Source organism: Callionymus lyra, chromosome 16 (genome assembly GCF_982586985.1).
Source record: "Callionymus lyra chromosome 16, fCalLyr1.hap1.1, whole genome shotgun sequence".
NCBI classification, from domain to species: domain Eukaryota; kingdom Metazoa; phylum Chordata; class Actinopteri; order Syngnathiformes; family Callionymidae; genus Callionymus; species Callionymus lyra.
This window is the reverse complement of record NC_141833.1, coordinates 8,853,140-8,880,589: the sequence shown is the minus strand read 5'-3', so window position 1 is coordinate 8,880,589 and position 27,450 is coordinate 8,853,140. Positions and strand designations below refer to the sequence as shown.

Sequence of the window (27,450 nt, the reverse complement as noted above, 5' to 3'; positions counted from 1 at the left end):
TAATCACAATGACACAACACAGCTTGGACGATGACGATAGTGACCTAAATATTTACCCAATTTTAACAAGATTAATGGGGAGGTGGGCTCCATAGGCCCCGCCCCCCTCATTACCATGGTACCGGGAGGGAGCTCTTCCTCGCCCGGTGATCAGGTGGATCAGCTGCCGGTGTAGAACCGAATAGATGGAGCTGGTGGAGCAGAGCGCGAGAGGACCAGACATCCTGGAGAGAGGAGATGGCATGACTGGCTGACACAGGACATCTTTTTTCCTTCTTTTGTATTTGAAGATGGATGAGCCCAATATCCTGAGACGCCGCGGTCTGCAGGTAAACAGTCTGGAGTCACATCCCTGTTTCCAGGCAAACTGCATTTTATCATGATGGAGATGATGGTCGTGAGGATCCTCTCGTCGTGAAACATGCCGACATTTTTATTTATTTATTTATTTAAATCACGCTGTCAACCATTGGTTCATTCAACATGTCCTCCTCTAGTGGCTGCATTGTTGTGAGCAGATGTGACATGAACATGGAGACACTCGTTGTTTTGGAGCATCTCATTTATAGTATGGACAGTCAGGTTGCCTTGGTAACAGCAGCACATCCGATTGGTACCCACTTGAATTCAGCATCTTCCCTGGTGCCATGTTTTCATGTGAGAATCTGATTTTATTTTTGCAGCTTGAATGACATTAACGTAATGTTATGTCTAATCTCACATTATTGACGTGAAGCATGGGACGTAATTGTATTGTATTATATTATTATTAATATTATTTATTTTTTTAAAGAATGTGATTGTCATCAAAATCGAACCATAATAATATAGTTATTTAAAAACATGCAACCGAAAATTGAAACACAAACAATCTGAAACATCTGAGCTTGTAAAATAAGGCTCAACATACCATTAATATTGACAAATGATTAATAAAAAAAACGTGTTTTTTTTAAATAATGATTTCGTTTTGCACACAGTTGAATATCAATATAGATCAATACATTGAAACAATTTAAGAAAACAATCTAAAAGTTGATTAGTTACCACCTAAAATATAATAAAAGAGTAAGTTAATACTATTTTCCTCTAAAATAAGGAAGATTAAATAATAAAAAACTCATTGAAATTATTTACCCTCTTCTTAATCTAAATAACTCGATCCATCAGGTTCGAGGGAGGCAGTAGTCGGACCAAATAGGTCCAGAGTTCATCTTCCCAAAAACCTCTTCTTGCTCTTATAGAGCGATAAACCAAGTCTCTCCCATGAGTTCCTTGTCTGCCCGGAGGTTCCCTTTCTGCAAGACGTGCCTAACAGGGAGGCATCCTAGATTCGTGCCCTACATACCTCAACTGGCTTCTATCCATGTGGAGAAGAATTGATTCTATTGTGAGTCTCTTCCGAATAACTAAGGGAGAGATCAGATACCTTTCAGAGGATACTTGTTTTCAACTGCTTGTGTCTCCATTACGGAAGATAACTTTGTCATGAGTGTACTCACTTTTTTTTTTAGTCAATAATCACAAATATGTTACAATAAAAGTGTATTATTTGTAATTTTATGAAACTGAATTTAATGTTTTTCCTGTTTTCTCTTGATTTCTAGAAAGAGTTGAGTCTTCCACGCAGAGGAAATGTGTAAGTCAAGAGTTGTTTCTGTCTATTGTCTTGTAACCAGTAAATCCTGCCAATTTCCGAGGGTGGGGGTTGTTACTCAGTAACTACTGTTGTCGCTCGTGATTATCTGGCGACGGGGCTTTCTCACTTCAAACTGGTTTTGCGTGTTTTTCTTAAGGCCACCAAGATGTTTTTTTTATCTCATCTTAAATATTCATGGTGATGATTGGTTTACACAGTCAAGCAAGATTGTTGGGTTTTGCTACAGCAAAGCAGTGTTTCAAAGTATTTGTTCAAACAAATATGAAACACCTGTAACAAAGAAGAAATAACTTCACAGAAAAAGAAGCAAATATTTAACAGACTATGTATAGTATTTTTTTAAAGCATGCATTTCATATTATTAGTATACATTGTGGCTTATTTTGTTGCACAGCAAAGTAATGGCATCAAATAATAATGATATAGTCTTGATCAGATGAACTTTGAACCCCATCAATTGGATAGAAACCATCAGTTTCAGACGAAAATATTTAATCAATGTACAGTTAAGTCTCTTCATGATGGAGTATTCAGAGGTGTTGGATTTATTTTTTAGTAAATTAACATCCTCCACACCTTGAGTGTCTCTCATAGACCTCTCTCAGTCAAAAGCTTTCAACAGTAATTTCTTTGCTATTTATCTGTGGATGATTCTTATATTTAAGTGTCATTGCTTTTACTAAGAAAGTGGTTGTTGTGGGCCCTTGGATTGAATGTGGGAACACCAATAGCCCAAAAATATACATCCTGGGCTATGTTTTTTTTTCCATTTTATTAATTGATAGAGAAATGATTTAACCATGGTGTCAGCTTGGCTTTAATAATTAAGATAAATTACTTAAAAATAAAATAAATAAATAAGCTAAAACGATATAACGCCATCACTTGATTTTGTCATAAAATACTGGGAAATCTGAGAGATCTGCGGGTATTGCCCGAAGGGGAATGAATGTATAAGAATATTTTGGAAAATCCAGTATTGTTAGAAAATACATCAACATCACGAGTGACCGTGTTTCCGGACACCAGAAATGCGACATTCGCGTACCTCGTAAAAGCCATTTTCATCACTGGCTTTGCTTAATTATGAACCTGCATTTCTCCCTTATTAGTGTTTATTATTGTGTTATTAAAACGTGTTACGAAATTAATTTAAACATTTAACAATTATTGTCCATTGTGTGTTTATTAGTTTATCCAAGAGCCGCCTATTAACGCTTATATAAATATTCCCTACAGTCTTTAAACGCAACATTAATTTCTCCTCCCTCGGGCGCCCAGTGACGCGCATGCGCAGTTTCGTAGGCTGGAAAGTTTGTATCACTCCTGCTAGTGTTGCCAACGATGTCACATCCCGAACCAGAACCGCGTCTAGAGAGGGAATAAAAAAACCGGGTTATGGAAGCCACCGGACGAAACCGAACCGCCGCCGTCGTGTCGTGGTTCTGCGGCCACTCCAGACCGAAGACGAGCCCAGTCCTCGGACCCTCCGTGCTGGCCTAAGCTAGCAGAGGCTAAAGCGGGCGGCGGAGGATTCACTTGGTGTCATGCCTCGAGAGTAAACATCTCTTCCTTTTCGAGTCGTCACCATGTCGGACCAGAACTACTATTGGACCGTGCTGCCCAGCTATAAGACCAGTTTCGTCACCGGGGCCATGATGAAACGGTCGAGGAGGTAACGCTTCATCATCCTCGCCTAGCTTTTCTTGACTCTTCGTCCCTCCTGCTGAGAGTCTACGTAGCTATGTGTTGATCTCTCGGTACCTGAACGCATCACCCGGTGGTTCTGGTTCTTAAAATACCGATGGATTGGATGGATAGATAGTCGAGGTGATGTTTGATTGTCTCAGACTGTTTAGGTCTTTAACGTCCGCCCTAGTTTTTTTTTTAGTTTCCGATGGAAGAAACGTGGCCAGTAGTCTCTCTCTTGTGGACTGCATTGTCTGCAGCCAGCTGTCGCAGATACAACAACACTTCTGATCGATAGTGTGAGATAAATGTGTGATGGTGTCCCAGTAATAACTAAACCAGACATCATGAAGGATCTGGAGAGTCTCTCTAGCATCGAACCATTCCTATACATGCAAGATAAAGATCATTCATTAGTCAATAAATGCCTAAATTATATTAAATTCGTGAGCTTTTTCTTTTGCCATGACTTTTTTCTATAGGCTTCAGGCATTGACAAGAAGACCCACTTCATGTCTTTGACTGGGTGGATAAATGCAGGCCTTTTCTCCATGAGCTTGTATCAGTGGCCCACATTCATCAGGATTCTCCTACAAACCACGATTGTTTACCAAAACCCCCTCTGCTCACATTTGCTTAAAACCATCATGTGGTCCCTTTTGATTGTGTTTTAATTGTATCGGGGTTGATTCCAGAGGCACATTGTTGTCGTCTCTGTTTACGTCAACACTGAGCCGATTATTGACAATGATAACAGTTGGTGGTAGTTGTGTTGACAGACAAATTATTTATGTTTAACATGGGTTGTGTCCATTTTCATTTCAAACATGTCGACGTTTTTTAGTTTTGTGTGCGATGACGATAAAGGCACCCCGTCCTGTTTTAGCCTTTTAACAATTTAAGGCATTTATTTGTAATTCCACATCTGTACAAACGTTTCCAAAGCCGGGCAATGACGACAATACAAAAGAAAAGCAAAGAAAACAACTGTACTTATTAACCTTCTTGATGCTACTCAATGACAAGAAGTATGTCTTCAACTTTGAAGCATCTCTTTTATAAATTATTCTTAGAACTAAAATAAATCATTGATTTTTCAGATGTTCTTTTTTATCAGGGCTTATCCTTCTAGTTCAAGCAAGAAATTTAAGGGACTTTAAAAAAAATAAATGCCACCAAGGCAGATGTTTTCTGGTTCAGTTAGAAAACCACGGTTTAGCCTCCAGACCAGATGAAGAGATTATAGTCGACTCTGACTGGGGAACGCCCCGGGTTTCATTAGTCTCTGAAGGTTTCGGGGTTGAGGTAACTCAATGTGAATAATAAGGTTTTTATAAATAAATGTAAAAAACGTATTCAAATTCGATTTAGGATTAGGAATCAAAATTAAACTTTATTATAAAATAATTTAGGGATTCAAGCATTTGTTAACTTAGATCTAACAATGTGATAACATTAAATAACCATGATTATGTTTTTTAATTTCAAAATAGTTGAAAGATGAGTCAGTGCTGTGCTACTTTCGTCTGTCATTATGTCATTCATAAGACAAGTAGTATTAATACATGCTTTTTGTTTGTTTATAAAATCCAATCTACATGCTGTATCAAATGATTGGCGGCGCCAAAATAAGACGGTTCTCTCTTTAAATCAGATAATCTGGGACACATCAGAGTTTAATCTATTTCAAAGTTGAAAATACATTTTTGCTTCTACCTTCAGGACCAAACCAGATGTTTTAAAATGTATACATCTTTAATCAACAATAAACTTTCTCACAGTTGGACATCCTGTTTAATTTGGCAAGTTTAGAAAATGACTTCTCCCGCTTCTCTAGTCGATTTAAAACACATTTCAGGCCATCACCTAAATTCCATGATACTCTGCACCACTGATTGTTTTGAATGTGTACATATCAGCTTATAAATGATTGATACGGTTTCTCTGCAGTTTTGAGTTGGGAGCCATTTAGATCTGCCTTCGCGTCAACCCAGAAATGTCAAGCGCTGTTGTTTTCATTGTTCTAGTTGTTGGTACAGAGGGAGGGCCAGTGGGATTGTCTCTTTGCTTATATCTCTGCTACTCTGAAATGGATATTGTCTCCACTCCACAGAGAAACCAATAAGTGACTGATATCTATACATGTGTGTGACCTTTGAATTACATGGACTTCATGATTTGAAGAGACTTTGTGATTTGATTCACGATTTATTACACTGATCAATAAACGGATAAAGAACATTATTTTATGGGTTTGATTGTGATCTGAATTGTTTTATAACGCTTCTGTTCCAACAGCGCCCGGAACAAGCGAAGGAGTTTGGCAGTCGGGACCCCGTCACCCACCCTCTCACGACCGCTCTCACCCTTGCCTCTCGCCACAGGTACTTTTCTAAAGGTTTATCGAGATTTTTTTGGGAGGATTTGGTTCGACACTGTCAACACGAGTGGATGTAGGCGGGTGTTTATCTTCGGCAGGAAACCACAAAACACTCTGCATTCTGTGCCTTTTGTCACCTCATGTTTTGTGTCTGTCGGGTCAGACCGTGACTAACAATTATGACCAACGTATTATTAGAAATACCGTCGCAACACCCGTTCCGACACAAGGATTAGTCGTGATGGTTTCTGACCTATTGTCATAAACAAACCAAATAGTCTTTGTGACCGATGCTGTGCTTCTTCAGCTGGCAGCAGCCCATCAGAGAGCCCCAGAAATGTGTCGGCCAGCACCTCCGCCAACTTCCAGTTTGCCCGCAGGTAATAGAAAACGCATGACTCTACATGAATCATTAGATGTGTATTAACTGTCTACTTATCCATTATAATATAATTAGATTATTGCCCTTTAATGCCTCTCATGTTTTAAAAGTGTTAAGAAGCTCTTTACTTAAGTAAAGGAATACTTGCCTTTTTAACTATCAATTTTTCAATATCTTTGATTTAAAAAGAAAATATAATAATAATATTTAAAAAGAAAACAGCTCTAATAGACACATTGTTTTGATTTTGACATCAGTTCGATGTTTAAGAGTGTGTTATTTGAGCCAGCTTTGAATAATCGTACTTTATTTGTTGTGTTCTGTTGGGTTTTTAAAACATTGTTTATTCATACACTATCATGTGATATTTCAGTATTTGGACAAATGCATTATATTAACCTGAGCATTGAAGCACATCAACTATTTTTTCTTTTCGGGAATAATGTTTATTGGAACATGCACTTTTGAATTGCATAAGGTTATGCAGTAATATTTACTTAATTAATCATCATATGGTTTCATCATGAGGAACCTACAATGTTGACATTTATAAAATAATATGTTTACTTGCATGATTCAAATGAGTAAACATTTCAGCCTTGTTTTGAAAGTTTAAAAAACTGTTTGGTTTGTTAAATGTAGGTCAAGGGATGGTAATTGGCTCGTGATTCAGCCTGCTGAAGTAGCAGCTCTGTTTTTATTATTGCAATCACCAGCACATCTGCCGGGAAACGAAACTATAAACCAATATTTGTTTATTTTCCCAAAAGTCGGTAAACGTGGGGTTTAAGGCAAAATTGCAGAGCGTGAGACATTGGCATGCTCTGACTCGTTCCTTGCTCGGCAGAGGAGGCTTTATAAGATGTAAGACCATCCAGCTGGAGGCCCCCGGGCTCTTTAGCCGGACTCGAGTCTTGGCATTTCTCAAGCCAATTAGGACGACAAGTCAACAGACACTGATTATAGGAAAACAAGTGTCGTCTATCACGCTTCCTGCATCACTTCGCTCACAGCAGAACATAATCTCCTCATTCTGGAGACTACGTTTCTAGTAAGAATCATTTCTTTTGTGTTGGCGAGTGTGTTTTTCTACACTTGAACGTCTCTCCTGATGAAATGCTGAGCCCCAGACGTCTGGATGACTCATCAGAATTTATTGAGACTTTATTGTCGCCGTGTGGCTGGTGATGCAGTGACTGCCTTTAAAACCGAGAACATTTTAGGCTTTTAAGTCTTATTATGGCTGACTTTAAATCTCTATTCAGAGTATCAACAGGCTCTTTAATGCTCTATGTCCAGTTTATTTATGTTGTTTTTCTCCTTACAGTGTTTTAAAGGTCAGACTTGTGTTTTTGCCTCTCAGGAGACACCGTAGATGTACATTTTCAAACATCAAACCCACACATATTTTAACGTCTCTTCTTCCGTGGAACTTGATAAAGTAGCTTGGTAGGATGTCTGAAGGTTTTTTTTTTCAAGTGTCAGGATGTAATCAGTCGGGAGGTAAATGCCTGGAGTGTGACAGCAAGTGTTCGTCAGACTTCGATAGCCGTGACAGACGAGTGACGCTCTTGTCACTTTCATTAAACACTGTTTATTTCCCCTCTCGCTCTTGTGTTCTCGCCCGGCTCCAACTGTTTCTCAACCTCTCACCTTTCTCTGCTATAAAGTCATCTGGCTCGCAATGAAAGGTAATCAAATAGTTGAAGGGCTTCTTTTTTTTTTTCACTTTGTTATTAGTTGACACGGCGCGTTGTAAATAGCACAACTCAATATTGTCCGTGAATGTTTATTTACAGAGCTGACGGAAGGCGGTGGTCTGTGGCTTCAGTGCCCTCTTCTGGATACTGCACTAATGCCCCAAGTTCTTCAGTATCAGTAAGTCGATCATGTGTTTCTATCTAATCTTTTTCATTTATTTTTCTAATACAGTAATGCTTTTACAAACCACACAACTTGCCAACTAGTTGGCATTTTGTGAACTTGAAGGTGGGGTAGGTGTTCTTCAATATGTTGTCAGCAAGCTGCATTTAGACGTGACATGTTCCAACTTTTCCTTGGTTGGCAGCATGAGTGGCAGTAGATTTGTATTGACAACTACCTCAGAATGATAAATGTAAATTGTTGTTACTTGATTCGCTAAAAGCACATGGATAAGCAAGAAATAAAAAGTGTTCCAGGAAACACAATAAGTTTTGGTAATAACTACATTATTTGGTCATTGACTTGCTTGCATTGCTCCACATTTCTGTGTGTGAATATAATTATATTTATTTTGCGTTTTCTTTCACCCCTTAACTGTAAAAACGGAGCAGAACATTTTCTTTTACCATGTTTACAACGAAGGCCTTAAGGAGCCGTGAAAAAAAAAATCATAAAAATTAATGTACCGAGCACAAAACAAACCTCTTAATAAAAAGGGTCCATTTATATATTGGAATTTACTTATCTGACCATCCGTTTATCATTTCCCCCATGTTAGTGGTTGCGTAACGACTGCATGGTGGATTGTGTTGCCTAAAGGATTGATAAGAAAAACTGCTTCCTTGCACTGCATTTTCAATACCAACAAAGCTTTGTCCAAGAACTGACGCATACTTTATCATCATCGATTAGTCATACTCCACTTGAAGTGGTCAATTAAACATTGTGTGTTTTCCCAGTTACTGGAATTAGATTGAATGTAATTTTTGCAGTAATATGGAATTTTTATATAACTCTGTTTTCCATAACTATAGGTATAAAATACGCTTTAAAGGGGATTTAATTCCTAGTTTTTAAGATGGATTATTTATGGTAAAGACTTGGGTCTGATGTCGTTTCTGTTTCCTGAATAACATTGCGTCAGAGTGGAGACGTGAGTTTCCTCAATCAAGTTTCCCTTTTCGGGAGAGGTCAGTTGAAATATTTGAAGGGGCTGTCTAGCTGGAAACCTCTGAGTGGTCTGGAGTAATCTGTAAAGTTTGTCAGTCATTACTGGAACTGCAATTGTCTATGCAAACAAACGTAGCTTCTCTTTGACAGCCATGTTTTGTAAGGGCGACCACATGGCTCTGAGACGGTGAGGTCAGCCCTCGAGACACAAAGCCTCTTTCAGGGTTACTTCTGTGAGGTCTTTATGCTGCTCCTGCACGCCTGTGACACTGGTTTCCTCCTCAGGCCTTCTTCCTTTTTTTTTTCGTTTCATCACATACTTTCTGTGCTCATCGCCTTTTTGTTTTGAGTCCTTTCCATATCGTCACTTTCCTAACTGACTCTCGTGAAACACAAAACCAGCCAGATGGTAGATTTCATAAATACCAACGCAGCATGTTAAACATTGTGGCTCCGATAACAACTACAGTGCATCTTGCCAAGTATTTCTTTGGGGAATGTTGATCAGAAATGTTCAGTTTATCATCATGTTTAAAGGATCAGGATTAAAGGCGCCGACGAGGACGGCTGCCTCTTCCAGTAGCTCCGCAGCAATTTCTATAATTTTCTGTTCTTTATAAATTTTTTACTATAATTTTTTTTTAAATGGATACTTTTGAACATGGAAAGAATCGTCTTGTTTACTCAAGAGAGGATCTACTGTCGCTGAAGTCAATGGCACGGGCTGGAGATCGCCACAAGATCCCGATCGAACTTCAGCGCCGTTACAGAGGCTGTCGGGCAGGGAGGAGGCTAAAGGCTAAGCTAACGGACAATTGGAGACGTCACAGACCAACGATCCCAACGATCACGATGGGGAACGTCAATTCACTGACGAATAAGAACGACGAGCTGTCTGCCCTCAACAACCAGCGGATCTACAGAGAGAGCAGCTTGTTGATCTTCACGGAGACGTGGCTCACGCAGCTGACTCCGAACTCACTCGTGGACCTGCCTGGTTTCAGCACCGTCAGAGCGGACAGAGACGCAGACGCCTGTGGGAAGGGCAGAGGAGGAGGTCTGATCATGTACGTGAATAAACGCTGGTGTAGTCCGGGACACGTTACTGTGAAGAAAGTCTCGTGTTGTCAAGATTTAGAACTGTTGGCTGTCAGCATGCGTCCATATTATCTACCGCGTGAGTTCAGTCACGTGATCGCGCTGTGTGTTTACATTCCTCCGAGCGCTGCGGCTGCATCTGCCTGTGAGAAGATCCACACAATGACAGCTCGACTTCAGAATCAACATCCTGACGCGTTTATCATCATCTCTGGAGACTTTAATCATGCCAACCTGGACTCTACTCTGCCTACTTTCCATCAGGCCGTGGATTGTCCCACCAGGAATAACAGGACAATTGACCTTCTTTATTCCAACTTGAAGGACGCCTACAGAGCCAAACCTCTTCCTCCACTTGGAAGGTCCGATCACAACCTGGTCCACCTTCAGTCACAGTACATTCCTCTGGTGCAGAGACAGACTGTGACCACTAAGACAATCAGAAAGTGGACACCAGCTGTGGAGGACGCCATCAGAGACTGCTTTGAAACAACAGACTGGGATGTGCTGCTGAGGTCTCATGGTGAGGACATCGAGGGACAGACACACTGTCTAACAGATTATTTAAATTTCTGCTTGGACGTTGTCGCCCCTACTAAGACTGTCCGCTGTTACCCTAATAATAAACCGTGGGTAACAAAGGAGGTCAAGGATGTCCTTAACGGGAAGAAAGTGGCATTCAGGAGCAGAGACAGGGACGCCATGAGGTCAGCTCAGCAGGAGGTGAAGCGATGCTTGAAGGAGGCAAAGGACACCTACAGGAGGAGGTTGGAGGAGAAGCTGAGCCGAGAAGAAATAAGAGAGGTCTGGGATGGTGTTAAAACCATCACTGGACACAAGACCAAGGCCTCTCTGACTGCAGTGGACACGGTGGAGGAGGCAAATGGACTGAACAACTTTTTCAACAGGTTTGAGCGGGGTCACCTCACCCTCACTGCTGCCCCCCCCAGCTCCACAGAACCACTTCCCAGCTTCACCTCACTCCAGGTACAGGATGTACTTCGGAGGATTCGTCCAGGGAAGGCTGCTGGTCCTGATAAGGTGTCTGCTCGACTGCTAAAGACCTGCTCTGCTGAACTAGCTGAGCCACTCCAGCATGTCTTCAACCTCAGTCTACGGCTGGGGAAAGTACCAACTCTGTGGAAGACTTCCTGTATCGTTCCAGTCCCTAAAAAGATCCGACCGAGTGTGCTGAACGATTACAGACCGGTGGCACTGACTTCGCAGCTGATGAAGACACTGGAGCGGCTGGTCCTCAAACATCTCACGCCACAAGTCCAGCACGCGCAAGACCCCCTGCAGTTTGCCTACCAGCCAGCAGTTGGTGTGGAAGATGCCATCCTTCACCTCCTGCATCGGACCTACTCCCACTTGGATAAAGGAAGCGGTTCAGTGAGAATCCTGTTCCTGGACTTTTCTAGTGCCTTCAACACTATCCAACCCACTCTGCTGCAGGACAAACTGACTAAGATGCATGTGGACCCTGGTCTGGTCTCCTGGATTACGGACTATCTTACTGATCGACCACAGTATGTCAGGCTGAAGGACATCAAGTCTGACACTATGGTGTGCAGTACAGGATCACCTCAGGGGACAGTACTGGCCCCTCTCTTCACCATCTACACTTCAGACTTCTGCTACAACTCAGAGCTGAGTCTCGTCCAGAAGTATGCTGACGACACTGCCATTGTTGGATGCATCAGGGACAACAGCGAAGACGAGTACAGGAGTCTGATACGTGACTTTGTGGACTGGAGTGAGAGGAACCACTTGCAGCTGAACACCTCAAAAACCAAGGAGCTGGTCTTGGATTTCGGGAGGTCCAGGACAAAGCCACGTCCAGTGTCCATCAGAGGCGACGAGGTGGAGATAGTGGACAACTATAAGTACATCGGTGTGTGGATGGACAGTAAACTGGACTGGTCCTGCAACACAGACCATGTATATAAGAAAGTTCAGAGTAGACTGTACTTTCTGAGGAGGCTTCGATCATTTCACATCTGCAAGAAGCTCCTCTGCATGTTCTACCAGTCTGTGGTGGCCAGTGTCCTGTTCTATGCTGTGGTGTGTTGGGGTGGAAATGTGTCCAAGAGGAGTGTCAACAGGTTGGACAGCTTGATCAGGAGGGCTGGTTCTGTGGTTGGAATGAAGCTGGACTCACTGGTGACAGTTGCTGAGAGGAGATCATTGAACAAACTACTGTCCATCATGGATGATGACAGTCATCCTCTGAACACTGTCATCAGTGAGCAGAGAAGCAGAATGAGAGCACGAATGCTCCTACCTAGGTGCAAAACAAATAGACTCAGGGACTCATTCATCCCTCGGGCTATTAAATTGTACAATTCTGAGTTCGGGGGCAGGAGTGGAGTTAAAGTATCATGATGTGCTGTTCCATGTTAGTCTTTGTATCTTTGTCTTTGTTGTTTTTCTTTCCTTGACCTATGTCCTTTGTCTTTGTCTTTAGACTTAGATTGTGTCATCTTGTTCTTCCTCTTTATGTTCTTCTTATTTTATTTTTTATGTATTATTTTTTATTGTTTATGAAAAATTGCTGGCTATTGGTAAAAAACAATTACCCAAAGGAGACCTCCTGAGGGATCAATAAAGTTTTAACTTACCTTACCTTACCTTAAGTTCTTTTTTGATTAATCATCAGAGTTGTCAACTATTATCTTTATATGACGTGGGCTTTATGGTTAAGTTATACATTGACTTTAATCATCGTCCTTTTTTCTTCTAATAAACACGTTGTTGTTTATCTCCTCAGTCCTCGTCATCCCAGGAGTTATTGCACCAGTTGCCCCTTCAGCCGACACAAGATGATCTCCATTTCTTGTTCAAACACTTCCGGAGCACCGAGAGCGTTGTGGATGAAGAAGGAGCAAACCCGCCACCTCCCGTCAGACTACGATCACGCAGCCTCAGGTGAGTCAAACAACCGCTTGAGACCCTGAATAGAGAGGAACAGAAATGAAGAAATTGAAACATGGTGAAGAGAAACTAGTGTGTAAAACATCTAGAATCACCTTTTAGAATGACTCATTGGAGAATAAATTATGCAATCGAGCGCAATGATATCAACATGTCAAAAACACAAAAAACATGTCTGTGCAAAGGCACATACTGATGAGAACAATAGATGTCCAAGATCAGTTTGAGAGACACTCGAATCAAAACATAAATTCTCCTTTAAATTGCTTAATTTTAATCCAGCTACATAATTTTTTCTAGCATACAAATTCAAACACCACAAATCGTCGTATTATCCTTTTATTTTATCTTTTATTATATACTTGAAAATACTTAAATGATTTTAACAATGTGTTCAAATATTTGTTGGCAATATCTTGAATTTTACTCACAATGAATATCAGTTTCTCTTTCTCTTTATGTAGTCATAATGGGAATTATTAAAGGCCCTTAAAAAGGCCTGGGCCCTGATGAGATGGGTCTTTCCCGAACATAAATGCATCTCTATTACTGGACACAGTGTCAATTTCAAGAGTCAGGTGCCGCTGTTGCTCAAAAATATCTCTAATGGGGTGTTAATTATTTTTTAAAGTCCACAAATAGCTGCTATCACATCCATATCATTAAACTATGTGGCATCTGTTGGTTGAAAATAGTAAAGCACCCTCACATGTCGATGCTGTGACTCCTAGAATGCGACGTGTTCCGACACACAGGGCGTCTATTTCCAACATCGTTGACGACAGTTCTTTGATTTGTGTTGCTTTCAATGGGCTCCGTCTTGAAACGTTAGCCCGTTTCACACAACAGATGCGACGCATGATAGCGACGTGATGAAACCGATCTGAATTCTGTCAGTGTCGTTTACAAAACTGTCCGTGACCCCCTTCACCCCCCCGGCTAGCAGAGGAGACATTTGTCATCAAGTCCGGTTTAAGAAACGTAGATTTATGTACTTTCAATTGAAAATCCTTAAAATTCAAATATTTTTTATTCAAATATTAAAGATTACACTGATGGTGGTAGTGGCTAAAAACTAGACAACAACTAATGTGGAGAAATTTGGATATATGTTGAGAAAAAATTGATTGTTGCACGTAGAGTTGGATATATTCAGTTACTAGGTAAATGGCGAAAAAGTAAGACAACCACTTAAAAAGTAAGAAATAAAATCGATGCACTCAAACACTCAACAGTTATTTGTTTTCTCGATACTGTATTGACATTCAACACCTCTGAAGTCATTTAAATATTCACCGTGTTTGTTCATTACTGTGTTGCATATAAACCTCAAGCCACTAGATGGCAGCAGTAAAAAAACGAACTGATGCAATCCCGACAATGACTGAGAACGGGAGGATACTGTCAACTCTAACAGCATTTAAAGCTGATGTTTGGACATATTTTAAAGTACTAACCAATGCAACAAACGTATAACCGTTTCTTATAATATTGCAATGAATCGCATCCTTGCGATGTATCGTGATGCGTATTATATCGGCAGATTCTTTCTAATAAACACCAGTAACGACCAATGAGGTTCTCGGATGCGGTAGACGACATGATGATGTTAAGGGAATTGGTCGATATGTTTTAGCGGAAGAAGAGAACATGTATCAGAAATAATCAGCTTTGTGTTTAAATGACTTGATTAAAATGTCAATCTCTACGTGGTGGTTAAGAAAGTCGTATTGATTCGTCTCCTTTGTCTCATTCAGCCCTGGACGCACCTGTGGAACCTTTGACAACGAGATTGTCATGATGAATCATGTCTATAAAGAACGTTTTCCGAAGGTAGGAAGGTCACAAGAGGCTTTTTTGCTTTTCCAATGATGTGGTGGTTCCTAAGTATGGATTCCTGAACGTGCATACATTCAAACCCTTTTCCAAATGCTAACAGGAACTTCCTCTGTCAGCGTTTATTAACCGGTGACATCCATCTCGCTTGCTTCCCAGGCAACAGCCCAGATGGAGTGTCGACTCCTCGACATCATCGCAGAGTGCTCCCCGGGCACGGCGCTGCCGCTAGCGGACGGGGTTCTGGGTTTCATTCAGCACCAGCTGCTGGAGCTCGCCAGAGACTGCCTGGACAAGAGCCAGAAGGCCCTGGTCACATCCAGGTACTTTGTGGAGCTGCAGGAGAAGCTGGAGAAGCTTCTGCACGAGGTGGGTCAACTTCTCATTCCAGGAAAATCAATTATGTTTTTTGGGGAAAAGCGGAATTGAAATGGATTTTTTTCGGATGATTTGGATTGGACACTTCATCTTCCTCACATCTAACAAAGAGGACTCTTCAATCTTCTAAGAGGTTTATTATGGCCAAGGATGATGCAATTATGCCTGGAGCTGTACTAGCTACACTTATTATCGCAGTTATATAACAAAGACTGCTTTTTCACTTTGTTTACTGCACATGTCTTGTGCTGCATATAATTGTCAAACCAACCCTTATGACACCAAATAACACATGTTCAAGTTCGAGGCCTTTAAACTCTGACAATAAATCCATATGATTGATCTACAGTTTTTGTTTTTCCAAACAGGCGTATGAGCGATCTGAGAGCGAGGAAGTGACCGTCATCACTAAACTGGTGAAGAAGATTCTTATCATCATCTCAAGACCTGCTCGACTCCTGGAGTGTCTGGTAAGACCCTAAATTAGATTAATCTTGTTCTCTAACGCTGACTTTTTCCAATTAAATAATTATAATTAACCAATAATGTTCTTCAAATTAGATTTCTAAGTCCAACCATGATGTTTTTCTATTATTGTTATACTTATCTTATTTCTAAAGCCCTGAGGGGAGGAGTGAATCTTATTTTTTATGGAAAAAGAAGAAAAAAAAATAAGCAATGATCTTTCTTTTATTACTTTTCCAGGAATTTGATCCAGAGGAATTTTACCATCGTTTAGAGGCTGCCGAGGGCCACGCCAAGGAAGGACAGGGGATCAAGACTGATATTCCCAAATACATCATTAGCCAACTCGGGCTCACTAGGGATCCACTTGAAGGTACTGTGTTCAAAGTGTACGCTACAATAAAAAAAAAAATACTAAGAATACCAAACCAAATAAGGGCAAAATATTAGATCAATTGTACTCAATAGATTTTAATGGAAAGAGGATATGTTTCTTAAATTTAAAATGTAATCTGTGACTGCTTGGCTGCACAGAAAGCGAAATAAAAGTGATATGATTTCTGTTCTATTGATTATAACTGTATATAAGGTTTTTCTTCGTTTTGAAAAAAGATTGTATTTTCCTTCGGTAAAATGAGCCTTTGACTCGTCAAGATGCTCGAGTCTGTCAAGTTTACTTAAAAATTAACCTGTATACTAGTGAAAAGAAGTGAAACATATTTTTACTGTTTTTATCTGAAGTGAATACAATTCTGACAATAATTACAATAATTACAACTCAACAACTTGTGTATCAAATAAATAAATACAAAACAGTTGAGGCAATGTAACAAAGATCTTGAAGTTTTACCTCTTGTCTCTCTCTATCTTTAGATGAAATCATTTATTCTAGTCAAACCATTTCTTTATTTTGCACATGAATTATTCTAAATTTGTCTATTTTGTTTTCATTATTCATTCTTTTAAGCACTATAATAAGTACTACCTCCAGAAAAAAAGATGTAATGCTGAAGTTGATGTGTCTGTTGTAGAAATGGTCAATTTGGAACAAACAAGCCCAAACCACAGAGCAGCCAGCAGGGAGTCTGATGACAGTGGAGACACGGCACCAATGCAGGTATTTTGTCCGGCCATTACTTGGGAAAGTCATCAATGGACCAACTTGTTTGATAATCTTTCCTGTGTAATGTGTTTTGATCGTGTTTCTTTGTAATCTTAACGTTCATTTTTCATGCTTTTCTGAATAAAAGTTTGTGATTTTGTGATTTAGAGTCGAGCAGCGAGCACGCCTCCTCGAAGGAAACCCCTTGAGAGTGACTTCGAGACCATCAAGCTTATTAGCAACGGCGCCTATGGGTAAATTGTATTTTTAACTGGTAACAGGCTCCTCCGACGAGTGACACTGCAGCTCATGTTTGTCTGTTGCTCTTTCATTTCGCCCTCCAGCGCTGTGTTCCTGGTGCGACACAAGGAAACCAGACAACGCTTCGCCATGAAGAAGATAAATCGTCAAAATCTCATTTTAAGAAACCAGATCCAGCAGGTGTTCGTTGAGAGAGACATCCTAACCTTTGCCGAGAACCCATTCGTGGTCTCCATGTTCTGTTCTTTCGAGACGCGGCGGCATCTCTGCATGGTGATGGAGTATGTAGAAGGTGTGTTTCCTTTAACGCTGAAGCTTTAAAATGACAAATTATTTTATTTAACGTTGACTTTCCTGTTCAGGGGGCGACTGCGCCAACCTCTTGAAGAACATCGGCCCTCTTCCCGTGGACATGGCTCGCATGTATTTTGCTGAAACTGTGCTTGCTTTAGAGTACTTGCACAACTACGGCATCGTGCACAGGGACCTCAAACCTGACAAGTGAGCCCCCAAAAACAACTTGTTTATTGATCATTTATTGATCTATCACGTGCTAATCATGTTTGCGATCCTGTGCTTCACAGCCTGTTGATCACCTCGATGGGGCACATTAAACTGACAGACTTCGGGCTCTCAAAGATCGGTCTAATGAACATGACCACCAACTTGTATGAAGGCCACATAGAGAAGGACACCAGAGAGTTTATTGATAAACAGGTTTGTTTGAATTCGTTTTTTAAATGTTCAGGGATTAAACTAACTTTTTACATTTTTTCACCTCAGGTATGCGGAACACCCGAGTACATCGCTCCAGAGGTCATCCTGAGACAAGGCTATGGGAAGCCTGTGGACTGGTGGGCCATGGGGATCATTCTCTATGAATTTCTAGTTGGATGTGTGCCTTTCTTCGGAGACACACCGGAGCAGCTGTTTGGCCAAGTGGTCAACGGTAAGGATTTCTTCATCTTATTTTTCAAAAAACGTGTCATTAATTTATATATAGTGTGAAACATGAAGAGAGTGGTTGGTGATGTTCTCCTGTCTCTCTAGATGACATCATCTGGCCGGAAGGGGAGGATGCTCTGCCTGCTGATGCTCAAGATCTAATCACCAGACTGCTACGACAGAGTCCCCTGGAGCGACTGGGAACTGGTTAGTCCTCCAACATCCTCCTTGGCATGAGCTATGATATAAAAACTGTAGGATCGTGGTTGAGATGTAAAACTTTGGCTTCATAATCTTCCACTCTACCTTTTTCATTTTCCATTTATCCAACATATCCACTCTTCCATGAGCTTTTCCTTCTGATAAACTAATTTCTGAAACGTACATTATTTGAAGGGATGTTTATTGTCAAGGATCTGGCAAATTGTTTCCCATGTATCACAACAATACGATATATTGTGATATTGTAGTAACAAGGATATATATTGTAGTATTGTCAAAGTACTTGACTCTGGTGCTGCAGAATTTACAGACCACGTTACTTTACAAGGCCGTAACAGTTTTCATTTGTTTTGAAACAAAAGCTGCTGGAGTCAACTGTATCCTCTAGTCCTCAGTCATCGCCGGGATTTTATTGTTCACTGCTGCCTTTTAGTGGCCGGAAGTTCAATTGCAACAAAAAATTAACAAATGATGTGGAAATGTGCATTTTATTTGTAAATTTAAAAAGGGAAGTAAATTATAAAAGAGAAGTAGATTCCAAGGTACACTTTTTTCATATGAGCAAAACATGTTTCAGGTGGAACCACAGAAGTGAAGATGCACACATTCTTCTTGGGTCTGGACTGGAATGGCCTCCTGAGGCAGAAAGCAGAGTTCATTCCTCAGCTGGAGACCGATGAAGACACCAGTTATTTTGACAGTAGGGGGCACTCACTGGCACATTTAGACAACAAAACAGACAACAACACCCTGACAGTTTGCTTTTGCCGCCTGCAGCCCGAACAGAGCGTTACTGTCATCTCGATTCAGACGATGATTACGAGACCAATGATGATGAATCCTCGTTGGAGCTTCGACAGTTTTCGTCTGTGGCTCATCGATTCAGCAAGGTACTGATTTATTCATCTGTAAGAATGTGGAAAATATATAATTCTAAATGATTATTTACAGGTTTACAGCAGCACTGAACATCTGTCCACATCAACACCATCCAACCAGAGCCTGTCATCGTGTGAAAGAAGCCATAGTGAGGAGAAGGAGGACAGATGGGAGGGCAGGGGAGTCCTCTCTCCTGGGGAAGGACTGAAGAACCTTGCAGGTGGAGACAGGATGGATGGACTCAGAGGGAGGTACGAAGTATTCCACTTGAACCAATTCGCTTTTTTATTTGTTAAAGTAGCACATATAATTGAACATATTGTTCAGGTCTCCCCCCAGTGTTAGAGCACTGTAATTGCAATGTTGTGGAGACTTCTTCTGCCACAGTACGCATTTGTTGACGAAACAAGTGAAACATGCTCTTGTTGGGTCGGTTTTTAGTTTCATCTTTCTGGGAAATTTACAACTATTATGCATGAATGCAAATACTGTTCTCTAGCCACGACTGTAAAGCTGTTTGGTATTTATGTAGGTAATGGATTGCCCAGGCAAGTTAGGGAAGCTCAACCTTTTCTTGCACCGCAGAATGGTTAATATTCACAGGCTTACCCCCAGATAAAAACAATAGCATGTATGTTGAGAAAAATCCATCTTATCTTAATGTTGAATCAGCAGGAGCTCTGGACTGGTCTGTCTGCAACAAAATGGTCGTATATAGAGTTTGTGATTTCCTAATTTTTGGCTGGTTGTCTGGTTAAAATTTCTAATAAACTTGACAGAAACAAGGGTTTTGACGTCAAGACTCACATGCAAATGTTGGTTAAAATATGTCTGGTCTTTATTCAAGATAAAACATCTTTCAGACAGTAACAATCAATAGAAGATAAATTGAATTAGAAAAAAGAAAAATTCTGTGCAGCCTCAAATGCCCCACATACCAGGGGTTTGGGACCACTGGTTCAGATCATAATTAAAATAATGGTTGAAGAGTTTTACTGCACAACTCATGACTGTTCAAAATTAAAGCAATCATTAAATAAAAAATATGACAAAGAAAATAAACAATGTTACATAGTGTTGCTTTAATTGAACCATAACCTTATTTTAGATAAAAACAATTTACATGAACTCTATGATAAAATTAAAAAAAAGGATAATAATATTTGTCAGTTGAACTAAAACACTGTTTTCCTACGTAGCTTGCGTCCTCGTGCCTCATCCAGCTCGTCCCAGTCCGAGCGCAGTGCCAGCCCTCTGGTCATGAACAGCACCCAGAGCCTGGACGTCATGCCTCGCTTCGCCATCCCAGCAGAGGAGGAGGGTAAGAATGTCGCACAGATGTATTGAATTGGTGAAACTTTGTGTCAAACTTAAGCACGTGAATCTTTCCAGACGGCGTGGTCAACAACCTGCGCCGCATTCGTCTCCGAAGCAACAGCACGGGCACGAGGCCGTCGTTTCGAAGAGGGGCGTCGAGACGCATCGCCCACCAGCTCGAGACTCCGGAGAAACCAAGATCTCAGCCGAGCAAGGTTCCCAAGTCTGCCTCGGTCTCTGGCCTGTCCCTCATCATCACCCCAGGTGAGCAAATTAAAGGAATGTATCGGTGCTATCAGAATATTTAATGGTTGGTGAATAATTCAATTCAATAATTTATCTATTAAAAGGTTGAATTAGTTCATGTTAATGTAATACATTTAAATGTTTTCTAAATGATTAAAAAAAAAACGGTACACACAGTTTGATGTTCTAATACAAGTACTTGAAAAATAAATGTTCTAGATTCAATATTGTACAATAAATAGTTTTTTTTTTTTTAATTCATTATAAAAATACTGCCACTAGACAATAACAAGTCCTGAGCTACTTGATTGAACTTTCAGCCAATCAGGATTCGGTGACTCATTCAAGCAATATAATAAATGTTTAAGTTAAATTACTTTTTTTTAAATTTTAAAAACATATTTTCAACACAATAGCGCCCTCTGCCGTTTAATGTTGAAGAACATTATTGAAAACAAAACTTCTGTATTTACCTTTTGGTCAAAACGAAACAAATATGATTATTTTTGCATAGTATTTTTTTTCTCACTGTAAGCAGATCATGTCAGACGATCAGTGCTTACCCCTTCAACCGTCTAATCGTTTCACTGTCCTCAGACGACGCTGCAGCTCCTCCTGCCAGTCCCAAGTCGTCCCTCTCTCTCTCGTCCAATCCCTCGTCCAGAGACTCGTCCCCCAACAGAGACCTGTCCATCAGCATCAGCTGCCTCCGGCCTCCGGTGGTCATCCACAGCTCCGGGAAAAGGTTTGGATTCGCCCTGCGCGCCATCAGAGTGTACATGGGAGACACTGACGTCTACACAGTTCACCACATGGTCTGGGTACGTAAATTTGTAACAATGGATTTTTTTCTTTATAATAATTATGTACTATTCAGTCATGTTTTGCATTTAGTTTTTTAACATTTAATGATTCGATGAGGCCCAATTACACAGCTGATGCTTTATCATGATTCAGTGTCGTCATGTTAATAGGCCACTAGATGGCACTCTTAGTTTCAAAATGATGCCTGGTTTAATTGTATTAGTAGATCAGAGCCAATAATTATATAGCAGATGGTGCCATCTAGTGGCCTTTACAAGCTAAGACACTGTATCTTAATGTAGCATCAGGTGTTTCATGAGGTCTCATCAACCTTTCACTAGTGCAAACACAACATTTGTAATTAAAGTTATAAAGTTAGTTTTATTTTGTGTCTCCAATTATAACAAGACTGGGTTATGTTTTGTTTATAAGTACAATTTTGGGGATACATTGTGTTTGTGGTATCCCTTGTGTTGGCTTTGGTCGACCTCCCTGGCTTCCATAAATGCATATGCAGTGCTGGAGGTTGTTCACCTTGACCCAGAAACAACACAAGGTATACCACAAACACATTTGTTTTCAGGCCTTAGTCACTTTGACCCTGAGATAACACAAGGGTTAACAGGAGAGTTCTGAAGCGAAGTGAGAGGTCTGCGAATCACCGATGCCATATTTGTAGACGCACAACAATCACAGGGAAACACACCAAATCTGGAATGCAGTGCAAGTTAAGACACCGAAATCTGTGTTACTTTTCTGCCTTTTTGCTGCCAGTTTATGTAGGAACTTGTGCCATTATGTTAAAGTTCATGAGGATATAAAGGAGACGGTTAAGGTCCTCGTTTCTTTCTTCTTGAAGGCCAGTGACCTTTTTCCTGCAAAGCTAAATTGAGCATCCCTCCTAAAATATTGTGACTTCGTGTGAAGCCTTAAGAGTAACTGTAATTGTTTGAGTTTGACCGCTGCTTTTGCTGAAGGTAGTTTGTTGTCCACAGTGTGTGGAGGATGGCAGTCCCGCACAGGAGGCGGGGTTAAGAGCCGGCGACCTCATCACTCACGTCAACGGAGAATCGGTTCAGGGACTCGTGCACACTGAGGTGGTGGAGCTCTTGCTGAAGGTATGAGTCTCATTGTTTATATACTTTTTTTTGTTGAAAGTTTTTCATTAGTATAAAGTAGCATAAACAGGTGTGACGTATTGATTGTATTTCCATGATCACAGAGCGGCAACAGAGTGACCCTGCAGACCACTCCTTTGGAGAACACCTCCATTAAAGTGGGACCTGCCAGGAAGGCGAGCTACAAGGCCAAGATGGCTCGGCGCAGCAAGAAGAGCAAGAAGAAAGATGGACAGGAGAGGTAATAGAAAACACACTTCACGATGAGTCGACAAGGTTTTCACTTTCTCTACTTTTTAATTTGACTTTTAAAAGGCGCCGCAGCATCTTCAAGAAGCTGTCCAAACACACGCCTCCTCCGCCCATGCAGAGCAGCCGTAGCTTCTCCTCAGGCTTCCAACAGTCGTCCAGCGACAGCTTGTCTGGATCCCCCACACAGAGTCTCTCCCCTGGACCCTCCACACCCTGCCGCTCCCCTGCTCCGGACCACTCTGGAGGTGAGCCCCCTTTTTTTTCCTCTTCATGCCGCTGTTGTCTGTTTTTAGAGATCTCTACCGTGTCAGCAGGATGAAGTCTCATCTGAAACGGTGTTAAAATTTGTAAGAACATAGTATTAAGGAGTGAATTATTCTTAAAATTTACTTGGATTAGAATGATTTTGAAAAGGATTCTGGGATTGCTGGTATGCACGACATCGACCATTTTTGTAGCAGTTTTCGCTCTACCTACTTTTGACAAAATGTCGGGATTCCAACACACATGCGCACCTTCCTCTGTAATTACTGTGTAATTAATGTTTTTATGGCAACAAAGCTTTTGTTGAAGTGTATTTCTTTACAAAAGAAATCTTGAGTAGCAGAACTAACAAAACAGTTGTGGTTATACTTTGACTTGGTTCACGGAGCAACTTCCGGATTCATTGAAAATACTCTCCAACCAGCATTTCCTTCATTCATTCACAGGCGATGTGAACAAGCAACAGTGTATTTTATGCACGATTTTTTCAATTTTTTTTTATATTTAAAAAAATAAATATTTAATTTAAATTGTATTAAAACAAGTCTTGAGAAATCTTTAAATAAACTTGCCTTAAGATGTAAGAACCCTGTTGATGGAGTGCCAGTGATTGTAAGATGCATTATTTTTATATTAAAATGTTTATATTTATTTGATTTTATATACCTTTTATCTTCTCACATTGGGGAAATGTAGGTTGTCAATGCTTTTCACAAAATAATTAAAATACTTGCTCATTATATTAAGACATACATACAGTACACGCATTAAAAATAACAAAAGTGATGAATAGTTTAATAATAAATGATAATAAAATAGTAATAATAAACAATACAATAAGCACAATAATAAATTAAATAATATATGCAACAACAATTTCTACATGTACACAAGTGAAGAAGAGGAGGCAATATAAGTATCTAAATATGTCAGTATTGTAGTATTTGGGTCAGTCTGTAGCACATTGTGGTTGTTCCTGTCTTTGCCATAAAAATATATTTAGAGAGGACAGTGTGTATGCGTGTGTAAATCCTGCTCTTTTGTCCCTCATGTACCAACACTGTTGTATTGTAAACTAAATAATACATATTTAAAATGTTAAAAAAAAGTTATTAAGTTACATTTATTAAAATAACTTGTGGCTGGTTAACAAAGTCCAGAGTCATTTGTTTCTCTTCCTGGTTCCAGATTCAAGTTCCTCCCCGTGCTCCAGCTCACCCAACTCTCCGGTCCCTCAGGCCCGCCCCAGCTCGTTGCATGTTCTGGGCCGCTACAGCAAAGCTGGCCGCTGCAAGTCCAGCACCAGCATCCCTCCATCTCCCCTCGCCTGCATCCCCCCACCTCAGCCGCTGTCCCCCCAGTGCTCTCCGTCTTGCCTCCCGAGTCACCCCAAGTCCTTGCAGGGTTTCCACGGAAAGACTTTATCCCCCCCGACCATCGCCCGCCACTCGGTGCGCCCCCGAAGCGCGGAGCCCCCACGCTCGCCTCTCCTCAAGAGGGTCCAGTCCGCGGAGAAGCTGACGGGAGACAAGTCGACGGGCGGGTATCACGGGGACCGGAAGGCGTACAGCACCAGACGGCACACCATGGAAGTGCCTCTGTCCGAGGGCGAGGACGCCGACGGGGACACCATCACCGGGTTCGTGTGCGTCGGGGAGCACGGGCGCCAGGGTTTGTACATAGGCGGGCAGAGGGGTCACCAGGACTACGGCGGCAGCGTGGACCACCACCGATCCTCCGTGTCGCCGCAGCACCGCAGCAGCAGCCACCACTCCAACGACGTGGTGGTGATGAGGAAGCTGGCGCTGTCGGAGCGCCGGGACTCCTTCAAGAAGCAGGAGGCGGTTCAGGAAGTCAACGTCGACGACGGGGAGGAGAAGGACGAGAGTCCCACCTTCCCCGCCACGCAACACAACAGGACCTACAAAGCGTCGTGGATGAGCCCGACACCGTCGCAGTCCAGCGTCAGGCAGGAAGGGAAATCCTCGCCCGCGGCACAGCAGAAGGCCAAGGAGAAGGACGGCTCCGTCGTCAGCGCTAGTAGGCCGTCGAAGAAACTCTTCACCGAGGAGAAGAAGACATGATCTGACCCGACACTGTTCCGGCATCTGAAGGCATGAGACAGCAGCCAAACCATTATAAGTGACTCTGTACGATATGCATCCTTCTACACTGTTAACAAGCCAAAATAAGTTTACTTCCTCGCCTGTTTTCACTCTTCTGGAAATCACTGTGGCTGCAACCGTGAATGACCCTGAACATTTATTTTAAATGAAGAACCTTATTTATAATCTTTTTTTTTTTTTTTTACTTGCTGAAATGAAGCCATGAGTATTTCACATAATATCTTGTTTAAATCTCTCAGTTCATTCTCACTTATTGCATGGTCTTGTTGGCTCCATGTTTGCATCTGAAGATCTCTGCCTCCATTTTGTTTTATGAAGTCACTCCAAAATATCACGACAATTTTGATTTTTTTTTTTGGTCATTTATGTTACGACGAGTACAAGCTGCTCATTCTCCAACAGAGCCAAAATAAGTTTTAAGTATTTTCGAGGAATGCTGCCTGTAACTTTTCCCGGAAACCAACTAGTTTAGCCTCCATTTTTGTGATCTAATTGGAGCCGGTGACATCATTACATCTTATCTTTGCACCTGTTATTAGAAGTTGAATTTAAAAAAAAAAGAAGAAGGAAATTTGGTGCCAAAGTAGCCATTGAAGTAGGTACTATTGTACATATCCATGCATGCATTCCCCCCCCCCACCTCCTCACCCGTCGTCTTCAGTGTTGACACTCCTCGGGCCGTCTGCGGTTTTCCATCACTGGATCTCCGTTAGAAGTGAGGTCTCTAAATACTTTATACTGTCGCCTACCTGTGTGTTGAACTGATCCCTGTCCAGTCACCAGTTAGTGTTTGCACAGGTCATAATAGCCGTAACACAGATGTTTGAAGAATTGAAAAAAAAAAACTAAAAACCTCTTATGGTTGTTGAAGTGTAAATTATGAATGAATGTTTACATATTTTTTTTTTTTTGTGGAAAAAAGTGTGGATTTGTTTTTTTATTAGCGTGTGAAAAGAATGTCAGGGAGGTGAGGTAGAAGAAGGAAACATACGGTAGATGTGATCTCCTTTTGTATATTTTGATATGGAACGGTGGTTGTTGCAGTACTAATTAATAACCAATGCTGTTTGTGTATATGATATAAATAATGGAGGACCTGATTACAGCTTTGAAAGTGACCTTGTGAAGGAAGTTGGAAACTAGTAACGCCTGTGCCATTATTGTGACGCCGTTTAAGGCTATATCTCGATTTACATGTGCGTGTTTGCAGACATCAAATTTGGCCTTTTTTTGTTCGTTTTTTTTCAAATATCAACGAGGATGGGCAGACGTGATCAAAAAATGAGTGCAACTATATTTATCACTCCAAAAAAATGTGTTTATGATGCTCTAAAACTGATGATACGGCCTCAAATTATTCTTCACTTGCAGATGTTTATTGCAAAAGGTTTGGGTTAAAAAAAATTCATTAAAAGACTTGTAGTGGGAATAAAGCGCTATTTAGTTTATTCTTTTACATTCCAGATGTTGTCATAATCCATTATTTTATCTGTTTAAACACTCCTCTATACAGATGTGAATGTCCTTTAGGTGTAGCAAAGAAATGGATGTTAACTCGACATCATTACAAGTTTTCCGACAAATTTGTGCGTAAATACATGAAGCTTTATTAGGTTGAAGTTTTATTTTGCACAGGTATTTGAAGTCCTACTGTTCTTTCCATCAAATGGTTGAATCATGATGCGAATCACCTGTAAAGCAATCGATGATTTCATGCCATTACTGGATCGTTTTGTTTGTTTGTACTTCTGTTCTTATCTTAACCATGCTGCCGTCCAAACAAGACGTTTGGAATCTGACAACAAAACCGTTTATATCGTTTTCTTCAAGTCACGAATGCCTGATTTGGAATTTAACTTTTGGTGCTATTGTCATCTTCATGTCTTTGTGTTGCTCCTTGAATCAAACTACTCGTCTTTGACCGACTTATTATGAACATCACTTCCTTGTTGGTGTCTGGTTTTGACTGGTGTGTATAGGTTTGACTTTTATATTGTCTTAACAGTGCTTAAAAAAAAATAAACCACGAAAGGACTATAAAGTCCAGAGATGCAAGTGTTGGTGGATTATTATTATTCTGTTTCTTTGTACGAGATGATATTGGTTTTGCAGACGACATGTGACTGTGCAAACACACGACTCATAAATGCACTAATTTATCTTTTTTATTGTGACCCAAGTGTCATTTATCATCGAGCAGAAACAAATATATACTTTT

At 40.8% G+C, this 27,450-nt stretch overlaps 1 protein-coding gene across 4 annotated transcripts; it reads left to right on the top strand.

The window, feature by feature from the left end:
- The first annotated feature begins 222 nt into the window (after positions 1-222).
- On the top strand, positions 223-27,287 carry mast3a (microtubule associated serine/threonine kinase 3a). Of its 4 annotated transcripts, XM_087810336.1 has the most exons (28): positions 223-329; positions 1,608-1,639; positions 5,648-5,733; positions 6,037-6,109; positions 7,782-7,802; positions 7,911-7,989; positions 12,854-13,011; positions 14,775-14,850; positions 15,013-15,222; positions 15,600-15,701; positions 15,937-16,069; positions 16,728-16,813; positions 16,967-17,052; positions 17,143-17,351; positions 17,422-17,560; positions 17,644-17,776; positions 17,843-18,008; positions 18,110-18,211; positions 18,804-18,926; positions 19,004-19,116; positions 19,178-19,356; positions 20,305-20,426; positions 20,498-20,686; positions 21,266-21,489; positions 22,468-22,590; positions 22,695-22,831; positions 22,906-23,087; positions 24,295-27,287. In XM_087810336.1, the coding sequence occupies exons 1-28, from the start codon at positions 291-293 to the stop codon at positions 25,188-25,190; spliced, it is 4,218 nt and encodes a 1,405-aa protein (XP_087666462.1). In that variant the 5' UTR covers positions 223-290; the 3' UTR covers positions 25,191-27,287. The 4 variants fall into 4 exon arrangements, with proteins under 4 accessions (XP_087666462.1, XP_087666464.1, XP_087666461.1 ...); XM_087810338.1 differs by lacking the exon at positions 7,782-7,802; XM_087810335.1 differs by lacking the exons at positions 223-329; positions 1,608-1,639 and adding an exon at positions 2,982-3,335.
- The last annotated feature ends 163 nt before the right edge of the window (positions 27,288-27,450 follow it).

Excerpts from the sequence above, each read along its gene's own strand:
- mast3a (XM_087810335.1), top strand. The coding sequence starts at position 3,250 with ATGTCGGACCAGAACTACTATTGGACCGTGCTGCCCAGCTATAAGACC. Across the intron at positions 18,009-18,109 it reads GTTTGGCCAAGTGGTCAACG|ATGACATCATCTGGCCGGAA; the intron begins GTAAGGATTTCT and ends CTGTCTCTCTAG. Across the intron at positions 23,088-24,294 it reads TGCTCCGGACCACTCTGGAG|ATTCAAGTTCCTCCCCGTGC; the intron begins GTGAGCCCCCTT and ends TCCTGGTTCCAG.